This window comes from Fukomys damarensis, unplaced genomic scaffold (genome assembly GCF_012274545.1).
Source record: "Fukomys damarensis isolate Sample0158 unplaced genomic scaffold, DMR_v1.0_HiC HiC_scaffold_7, whole genome shotgun sequence".
Taxonomy (NCBI): Eukaryota; Metazoa; Chordata; class Mammalia; order Rodentia; family Bathyergidae; genus Fukomys; species Fukomys damarensis.
The window spans coordinates 25,754,100-25,764,103 of record NW_022900919.1 but is presented as its reverse complement, the minus strand read 5'-3'; the positions used below and the strand labels follow the sequence as shown (position 1 = coordinate 25,764,103).

At 47.8% G+C, this 10,004-nt stretch overlaps 1 protein-coding gene across 5 annotated transcripts; it reads left to right on the top strand.

Annotated features, from left to right (window-relative positions):
* Positions 1-9,727, top strand: Gzf1 (GDNF inducible zinc finger protein 1). 5 transcript variants are annotated; one of them, XM_010608244.2, is made up of 7 exons: positions 1-46; positions 2,149-3,600; positions 4,580-4,674; positions 6,603-6,770; positions 7,338-7,495; positions 7,791-7,922; positions 9,278-9,727. In XM_010608244.2, exons 2-7 carry the CDS (start codon positions 2,168-2,170, stop codon positions 9,320-9,322), a joined length of 2,031 nt encoding a protein of 676 aa, XP_010606546.1. In that variant the 5' UTR covers positions 1-46; positions 2,149-2,167; the 3' UTR covers positions 9,323-9,727. The 5 variants fall into 5 exon arrangements, with proteins under 5 accessions (XP_010606546.1, XP_010606544.1, XP_010606541.1 ...); XM_010608242.2 differs by having other exon boundaries at positions 7,745-7,922; XM_010608239.3 differs by having other exon boundaries at positions 7,745-9,367.
* The last annotated feature ends 277 nt before the right edge of the window (positions 9,728-10,004 follow it).

Genomic DNA, 10,004 nt, shown 5'->3' with positions numbered 1-10,004 from the left:
CGGCGGCTGCTCAGGGCCTGGTACAGTGGTGGCGGCCCCGGCGGAGGTGAGTGCGCGACTCGGTAGTATCCCTGAGTGCAGACTCAGGGGAGCGAGATGCACAACTGGATCCTGAGCCCGGGTCACCGCGCTGAGCAGATCCCCGGGGAGGGAGGCCTTGGACCCCTGAGTTGAAGACACCTCGCAGAGCAGGCGCCCTGGGGAGTTAGGGCCTGGCCCCATTACTGGTAACACTGCGCAGAGCAGTGCCCTCTGGGAAGGCCTGGCCCCATGCTGTGGGGACACCGCGCAGAACAGGGTCCCCTGGGGAAAGTCTTGTCCTGTGCGTTGGGGACACCGTGCAGGGCAGAGTCCCCTGGGGATGGAGGGCCTGCTCCCGTGAGCTGGGGATACCACGCAGGGCAGGGTTCTCTGGGGAAGGCCTGGCCTCATGAGCTGGGGACACCGCGCAGGGCAGAGTCCCTGGGAAAGGAGGGTCAGGCTCTTAAGAGAACACTGCTGTGTATCCTACGAGGCACCAATATGGTGAGTTGCAGTGAGAGGCGCTGTCCCCAGGCCGCAGTTGGACCCTGACCATGACCAGTATCTTATTTGCCCAGAGCACACTGGGAATGCTAACTCAGAGCTCGCTTGACTTGTGAGGACTCGCTTCCCTGGAGGGCCAGCCTCAAGAACTCAGAGCGGGCCACGTGGGCGTCAGGCAAACAGGGTCTGTAGTCTCTCATCCCCTGGCCAGGACTGGGGTCACTGGCAGCCCATCCTCCACTCAAGTCTTGACACTGATTCACACTTCAGACACCACAGGCCTCCTCTACAGGTGGGGGCTGTGTAGACAGAACCTTTAATGGGAAGAAGGGTGGGACTGGCTCTTCAGACAGTGACAGGAATTCTGTATTAGACGCGTGGAATTCTAGGTGACATCCAAGATGTGGGGGAAGGAGGCTGGAAAGAAGACGAGTTCTCTGGAGGGTGAAGATTTAGATCCAGGGGCCTTGAAAGAGGAAGGTGGGCTCAGGAGCAGAAGCTGGGTGAAACTGAAGGAGAAAGGACACCCTGAAGGGTCTCCAAAGAGGAAGGAGCAAAGGTGGGGTGGGTATACTGGGAGCATTGGTGTAATCGGAGGAGCAAGGTCGTGATGTAGCTCTGCTGAGAACTTCCAGGGCTCTAGTCCCACCCACACTTACTGTTCCTTGTTAGTTCCACATCTGTGGAATGGGATCATCGTGGGTGACATCTCCACCTGGAGGAAGCTGCAGGAGTCAGGCAACGTAAGCACCTGACATGCTTTGCTGGTTGACAGCACTCTCACCTGTGGGACTCCACCAGAGGAAACCCAGCCTCAGACATTGTCACTTGCTCCAGTAGCACAGTGCTGATAGCTGTGGACCTGTATGATTTCTACAGAGTATTCCTGATTCAGGTACAGTGGTGCCTCGGTTCATGAACTCAATTTGTTTCACAATTTTGAAAAAGATGGCCATGGTCATGTTTGTCACCCAATACAGAGTTTGCAAACAAAAACAATTTTGCCAAATGCTTCTTTTTGCAAACAGTTGTTTGCAAACAAAAAGCCTTTATGAACTGAGGTACCAATGTACCAGATGTTAAGGGTGTTGTAATGGGGATGGGATTTCAGACTACTTTTCAAGTTTTTCTCCTGGAAAGCTGTGCTTTATTTAGTTGGTTGTTTTTAGAGGCAGAAATGATTGTGTAAGGTCTCCACACAATGGCAACCACGTGTCTTATTTCAATTATCAGGTTTCCTAATCAACAAACTAGACATGATTGTTGCCATAAATTCTATTACAGTTTTGGGTGTGCCTGTGAGCAAATGACAAATGACCTTGATAAGCAAATTACTACTTTGCTGTATTTTGCCAGTCATAACATTAGTCATTCATGTTTATCAATGGGGAGAATCTTGCCAAGACTGCTTCCATTGCAAATGTCAAAATGTAGCAGAAACTAGGAAGTGGAATATTATTTGTATCTTCATGCAAGACAGGTGACTTTGTCAGTCTGCTCATGGCCTTCCAGGAGCTGAAGGTAACCCTCCTAATTTCCAGTCCCTTTGCTTTGGTGGTTACATAACCTGATGTAATTCTTTTTTTTTTTTTTTTTTTTTTTTTTTTCTCTTCACTTTCAAAGCTGTATGTAAAGAAGAAAAATGGAAAGTGGCACAGTTCTGCTGGAATCCAAATCCTCCCCATTTCACCTGCTGCGGGAAATGCACAAGCTCCGCCTTCTCGGCCACCTGTGTGACGTCACCATCAGCGTGGAATATCAGGGCATCCGAGAAGATTTCATGGCCCACAAAGCGGTGCTGGCGGCAACCAGCAAGTTTTTTAAGGATATGTTCCTGAATGAGAAGAGTATGGATGGAGCCAGGACTAATGTGTACTTACACGAGGTGCAGGTGGTCGACTTTGCTTCATTTCTTGAGTTTGTTTACACCACCAAAGTCCAGGTAGAGGAAGACCGGGTGGAGCGGATGCTGGAGATGGCAGAAAAGCTCAAGTGTTTGGACCTGTCAGAAACTTGTTTCCAGTTAAAGAAGCAGATGTTAGAGTCGGTCCTTTTGGAATTGCAGAATTTCTCAGAGTCTCAGAAGGCTGAAGCTAGCAGTGGCCCCCTGACCAGTGTTACTGTGGACTCTAGAGCAAGTGTGGCCAGGGATAGTGCCCATTGCAACGGTCTTGTGGGCTCCTCAGATCACTCAGAGGACAGGATCAACAGCGGCTTGTCACCTGATATGCCAGTGAGGAAGCCCAAGGAAAAGCTAGAAAAGAAGAGAGATGTGGCCAAACCTCCCTACTCTAAAATCAGAAGAGCAAGTGGAAGGCTGGCTGGAAGAAAAGTGTTTGTGGAAATACCTAAAAAAAAATACACAAGACGACTCCGAGAGCAGCAGAAAAGTTCAGAGGAGGCAGCTGTGGGGGATTGCATGTGTCCCCAGGAGCAGCCTGAGGGCAGTGTAGCCACAGAGAAGGAGGCAGATGCAGAGACAAAGCTGGATGCAGAGACGACTCCATCCGCAGAGATGGTGCCAGCGGCAGGTAGCCAGGGCTGCAGTGTGGGTGCCGGGGAACTAGAGGGAGCACTACAGAAGGAAAGGGCAGCAGGGTCTGGGAAGGAGGCTGAGGGCGACGGCGACCATGGCGAGGAGGGCAGAAAGAAGAGCAACTTGAAGTGTACGCTCTGTGACAAGGCCTTCCTGTACGAGAAGAGCTTCCTGAAGCACGTCCAGCAGCACCACGGTGTAGCCACCGAGGCGGTGTACCGCTGCGACACCTGCGGCCAGACCTTTGCCAACCGCTGCAACCTTCGGAATCACCAGCTCCTCGTGCACAGCAGCGAGCGCCACTTCCCCTGTGAGCTGTGTGGGAAGAAGTTCAAACGCCTGAAGGATGTGAGGCGGCACGTGCTGCATGTGCACGAGGGCGGAGGCGCTCGCCACCGCTGTTCGGAGTGCGGCAAGGGCCTAAGCTCTAAGACGGCCCTGCGCCTGCACGAGCGCACGCACACGGGAGACCGGCCGCATGTTTGCCCCGACTGCGGCGCCCGCTTCTCTCAACCCTCAGCGCTCAAGACCCACATGAGGTGCAGTGTGCGGGCCGGGTGGCCTGGGTGGCCGGAGTTGGGAGTTGGCTTGGAGACAGCGTGCATTCTCCTCAGAGGAGGTGGCGAGGCAATGGGAGATGGTCCGGTCACCCTGACAGACCTCGAGGGCAGGGTATCCACAGTCCTCAGCTGCCCAGGGCTTGTGCTGCAGGCCCGGAGCAGCCGGCGGACATCCTGCCCGGTTCCCTCTGCGCCCCAGTAAGAGTGGGGAACAGATGTCGTGAGATGACATCTGCTTGCTCTGTGTTTAGAAGGTGCAAGTTGGTCAATCCACGATCAGGACTGTTTTCTGTCAGTCTGTTTTTGAGCTGTAAGGGGTGGTGGTCCATTTCCAAATAAGTTTCAGCCTAGCTCCCAGCACATAGCCAATAAGTGGTTAAGCTTCCTATGCTGGCTGTCCTAGGTGTGCTTCCACACCCAGGCCTGCGGTGGGGTGGCAGCGGGCTCCTCTCCTCAGTGTAGGAAGTGAAATCTTTTAGGACATGCGTGGTGAAGCCTATCTGCTGCAGCTTGTGGCTTTGAACTTAAAACGTTTATACATACTGCTCAGACACAGGCTACCCGGCATTGAGAATAGCTTTCTAGGTGGAGCAGATGAGGAAATGAGGGGAAAGTCTTGACCATGTGGTATTTTGTCAGTAACTGTTGCCAGAGTGTCCATGGCTGATCTCTCTAAAGGAGGAAGTTCACAATTACTAGATGGTTTTGGGCAGTCCCTGTACAGGCCCAGTGGCATATGCTGAGCACAGTGGGTGAAGCTCACGGTCCACTGTGTGGACTCACAGAGCACCGTGCCCACCTCCTGACCTCGCACAGAAGCTCCGGACAATGTGGGATGGAGACATGGGTTTTCAGTCCATCCCTCGGAGTGATGGTTTTTGCAGGATAGAGTAGACATTGTATTGCAGAGTGAGCTTTGAACCCACCCTGAGTCACCATCTGGATGTTGTGCTTTCAGAATTCATACAGGGGAAAAGCCTTTTGTCTGTGATGAGTGTGGGGCGAGATTCACTCAGAACCACATGCTGATTTACCACAAAAGGGTCCACACAGGTAAATACCACGCTGCCGTGACTCACTGTCTTTCCTAGCTGTGGAGGGAAACTGCTGGCTCTGCCAAGAGGTACAGGTTGAAGCCACTCTCTAGCTTTCTATCTAGTGATCAGAAACGAGTAAAAATCACCATGGGCTGCAGTCCTTGGCCTCTGCACAATTCTAACCTCTGGGTCTCCTTGTCCAGAGGTGTGAAACAGGTCCCAGGGACTGAGCTTATTTCTAGGAATTTATCCTTCAGCATAAATTCAAATGACAAAATAATGTAGGCCTTTATTTTATTTATATATTCATTCATTTTTTTGGTATTGGGGATTGAACTCGGGACCTTGTGCTTGTGAGGCAGGCGGCAGAACCACTGAGCTAAATCCCCCCTTTCTTGCTGTTTTTAATAACAGATTGGAAACCAAAGGGTGGACCTGATTGTCCAGCCAGTCAGCTTCCTGAGGTAGATGCAGGCCCCCTGGCTTACAGCCTAGCCATTCAGAATAAGGGCTCTGAGCAGCACAAAAATATCTGTGCTTGAAGGTTGAATTTAAAAATGCTTGATTAAACCCATAGTTAATCCCAACTATATGGAAAACCTATACAGAAAAGAACAGAAAAAAACCATTAACATGGTTGATTGTTATATTAAGGTGGTGGGATCATTTCCTATTTCCCAAAATCTTTGCAATGTAATCTGAGCATAGGAGGGACAATATTTAATTTGGCTTTATTCTGGTTCAGCAGTGTCTGTAAGCCTCAGTATCTTCTTGTGAGCTACACAGATAATACACTCCAACTGTTGTATGCTGTGGTTGTTCTGCAGTTCCTTTGCTTAATGTTTTTTACTTCTAAGCACTGTCATAAAGGTGTCAGGTTAAATGCAGACAAGATGGAGATCTGCATTTAATGTGAATGACCTTGTTGCAGATGAGCAGGACTGGGGTACAGTGGAGTGGGGGGTCGGGCAATATCAGGTCACATGGAATAATCAAATCAGAATCTGAGCCAGGGATTTGGCTCAGTGGTTCTGCCACCTGCCTCACATACACAAGGTCCTGAGTTTGATCTCCAGTATCAAAAAAAAAAAAAAAAAAAAAAAAAAAAAAAAAAAAAAAAAAAAAAAAAAAAAAAAAAAAAAAAAAAAAAAAAAAAAAAAAAAAAAAAAAAAAAAAAAAAAAAAAAAAAAAAAAAAAAAAAAAAAAAAAAAAAAATCAGAATCGGTCATTTGATACTTACTGTGTTAAGGTTTTAGGAAAGCTAGCATTTTTAATTTTGCTGTTTGTGAAATCAGGAGCACTCCTTTTAATTACGAGTCTGAGCTACAAGAATGAAAGACTGAAACTGCGAAACATGAGATATTAAACTCTATCTTGCCATGCAATCTCTTCTCGGCCTTTCGGCTAAGATCAAGTGTATCTTGCCATGCAGTCCAGTCTGGAAACAGGTTGCTATTCTAGAACTAGCTTTATATAGTATACTAGTGTAATATAGTAAGTATAATACATATCCACAGAAACTCTCATTTTAAGAATCTTTTGGTTGGGGATTTAGCTCAGTGGTGCCTCTGCTTGCTTCACACACACAAAGTCCTGAGTTTGATCCCTAGTACCAAAATAAAAAAAAAAAAAGAATCTTTTATTTTGATAAAGATCCACATAAGTGTTTTAAAAAAACAGTGCAACAATCCAAAGAGAAGTGAAGCTGTTTCCTTATTGGGAAGAACTAGATTTCTAAAATGTGAGCTGGCTGACATGTTTCTTGGATTTCTAAGGAGGTTTTACACAAACTGTGAACAAGTAGCAAGCATCCTGTGTTAATTAATATTTTATGATAATTTTTATTAGGAAGTCTAACATGCTGCCCACAAAGGGATACTACTCTTCCCATTTACTGTTAATGCTTAAGTACTGTTTCTAATTTTCTTTCATCTTTCCATGTAGGTGAAAAGCCTTTTATGTGTGAAACATGTGGCAAGAGTTTTGCTTCCAAAGAGTACTTAAAGCACCACAATAGAATCCACACTGGCTCCAAACCCTATAAGTGTGAAATGTGTTTCAGGACTTTTGCCCAGCGGAACTCACTCTACCAGCATGTAAAAGTCCACACAGGTAGGGCTGCAGTGACCCAGGGAGAGGGTGCAAAGTGGCAAGAGATGTGGCTGCAATGTTTCAGATTTACTAGAAAACTATTTGGAAGCTTTACCTCCCCCAAATGGCCAAACTGATGACATAAGTGCATTTTTTGGATATTTTCTGGCCTTGAGAAACTGAAATATGGGAGCACTTACATGTACATGGGGGCCAACTTTATCCCTTTGCAGAAATGAGAGATGGGGTGTGGATGTCAGTACATCCTACACTCGGATTATACACAAGGGTAATGGCCTACTTGTTCACATGCACACACACACACAGTTACTAGGGACTTGCAGTTTTCTTCTGTTACTGTGGAAAGCAGGTATCATCTCAGCAGACGGAATACCAGCTGTAGGCACAGATTCTGGCACACTTTTAGTATAGCCATAAAGTCTGTGTGACTCAGATTGGCCCCTCAAGCTGTTGGATTTAGGCTGTGGTTGTAAGCATTGAGGATTTCCAGGCTTGTAGACAGTGTATTCAGCAGTAAACACAGCAGGTGAAGAGGTTGTTCTCCCAGTCACTTTTCTTGTGTTGCAGGGGAGCGGCCCTACTGTTGTGACCAGTGCGGGAAGCAGTTCACCCAGCTCAATGCCCTCCAGCGCCACCGTCGCATCCACACAGGAGAAAAGCCGTTCATGTGTAACGCGTGTGGACGGACATTCACTGACAAGTCCACCCTCCGGCGGCACACCTCAGTAAACAGCAGGAGCCCTGGGAAATGCTGGGCTGGAGGGGGCAGTGGGGTGATGCAGGCACAGTCCATGCTGCACACTTTCCAGCAGTGGCACTGGTGCTGGGCAGATGTTGGGCAGATGTTTGACAGCTGTTGGTGAAATGGGGCTTCACCGCAGTAGAAATGGAATTAAAAGATACCTTTGTTCAGAGTGTCTAAACTGGGAGATTACGGAGGCACATATGGTGAATCTGTCCTGTTTGTTTTGTAGATCCACGATAAGAATACTCCATGGAAGTCTTTCCTTGTTATTGTAGATGGCTCACCCAAAAACGATGAAGAGCACAAAACAGAGCAGCCTGATGAAGAGTATGCACCTCCCAAACTCCCAGAGAAATTGCTGTCCTTTGCAGAAAATGGCCACTTTGACAGCCTGGCCACCATGCCAGGTATGGCACCTGCCAGACAAAACAGTGCCACACATGCAGACTGTAAGGCGGATGCTTCCGTGGTGGTGTCCCAGGACACTCTGCTTGCCACCGCCATGAGTGAGCTTGGTGAGCTGACTCCACAGACAGATTCGATGCCTACACAGCTTCATTCACCCTTTGAGCAGCATTGAATGAGTTTCATGCCATGGGCCAGTGGGTCTACAGGTGACAGCTGTACTCCACGATGCACTAGCAGCCTAGAAGAATCACTGTTTGTGAGCAAGGGTGGCCTCTGCAGATGCCCCCAAACTTGCACATTCTCATCACACCACGTTCAGAGGTTTCCCTTTGGCATCCTGACTTGCATGATCTCCACTCCCTGAATCCTGGTGTAGGCAGCGTGCAGTTGATCCCCTGCCTGATTCTCCTGATGCTTGGCCTGCTCTTGTCCTAATGCATAGAACACAGCACTGCCCAGCTTGAGTGGTCTTCCTGGTCCCACCCTGCCTTAAACTCCATGTACTTTAAAGTGTTTTCTACCAAGCCAAAATAAAGCTGGGACCATGTAATTTTAGCGGCTTCCTCATTGAGCTGAAGCAAATAAGATCTGCTTTGTGACTGAAGCAGTGGATTATTACATTCATTCCTCCCCCACCTCCTACTTGCAGGCACTAAAATAGGAATGACAAATCTGCTGTCAGGTCAGTATGTCTCTCATAGCTCACAGCTGAGGAGTTTGTCAAGAAATTTACTTGAAAATGACATGTGGCTGTTTAGTTTCATTCCTAAAAACAGGCTTGGGTGAAAGCTGTCCTACCAAAGAGTCTAACAAGACAGTAGTACTGTACAGAGGCATGAAAAATGCAGCAACAGGCCTTTGAACACTTGAATGTCATTGACAAGAGCAAAATGAGGGGTGACAAGGGCAAGTCATAAAACATGGAGAATTAGTGTTTTTGCCAGGTTTTTCTCGCTTGATTTGTCATTTCCAAAAACACCCACTTCCTCCTTTGCAAACTGAGAGGTTGTAGCCAGCGATAGTAGGGAGCCGCAAGAGCCTAGAAGGGACCAAAGCCTGGGCATGCACATCTCAGACTGTGCCTTATGGAGCAGTTGGGACAGAGCCAGTAACTGGCTTCAGCGGTCTGCTGGCTGTGTACTGGATTAAATCACTGCTCAGAAACAATGGAAAGAGGATTATGCTGTCACTGCTGCTCCAGGGACCTGGGTGCACGGCCATGTTTGTGAAGTGCTTTGATCCACATGTACCTAAGCCTATTTCAAAGGAATGCCTTCAAGGGAGAGTTCTGTACCCCTGTTGCTTTTCCCCCTGCGTTAATTTATTAAACTTGGTGTACACACCTGTCCTCTAGGAGGAAGGCACCTCACCCTTCTGCTGGAGGATGACGCCAGGCTGAGGATGGCGGAAATGGGCAAGTTTCTTCCACAGTGCTCACTGTGACTCTGGGCTACCCTGTCTGAGGAACTAGTGGAGCCTGTGAGTGCTCAGCAGTGGTCTCATGCTGCTCTGGAAGGTCAGACTGAATTACTGCAAATTCAGTTATCCACACCATAGTACCCTAGTTGTGTTTTTGGAACAAAACCTTGTGACTGCCACATAGCTGTTTCAATCTGAAGAGAAGACTGTCCAGCTCACGGACTGTTTTATGGGATAAAGTCATCTTGATGGAAAGGAATTTAAACAATAGATTATTTTGTTACCTGCTGGAAGACTTTTTTTTCCCTGAATTTGTTTCTTTAGAAGTTCTGCACAAAATTGTTTAATGTGTTAATAAATGTCCGCTTTTTGAAGTAGTTCTGCAGTTAAGTTTATTTACAGGAATATAATTTAGAGTCTGTAGAAATAAGATTCTTAATGAGATGGGTGTAATTCCATAATCAGATACATAGTGAAACTTTAAATCAGGTTCTGCAGACCCACCTAACTGGTGTCCCAGGAAGCAATGGGGGGGCGGGGCCTTCCTGCCTGTCCTCAGTGTGACCAAGGAGACAACTTCCACTTTATTTGCTTCTGTCCCCTCCCCAGCAGTGTACAGCTGTCAGACAGCAAGACTCCCACACCTATAGAAGCCTTACCGC

Bases quoted from the DNA above. Each gene is read 5' to 3' on its own strand.
- Gzf1 (XM_010608239.3), top strand. From the start codon at position 2,168: ATGGAAAGTGGCACAGTTCTGCTGGAATCCAAATCCTCCCCATTTCAC. The intron at 6,771-7,337 runs GTAGGGCTGCAG...CTTGTGTTGCAG, and splicing joins GCATGTAAAAGTCCACACAG to GGGAGCGGCCCTACTGTTGT. The intron at 7,496-7,744 runs GTAAACAGCAGG...TTTGTTTTGTAG, and splicing joins CCCTCCGGCGGCACACCTCA to ATCCACGATAAGAATACTCC.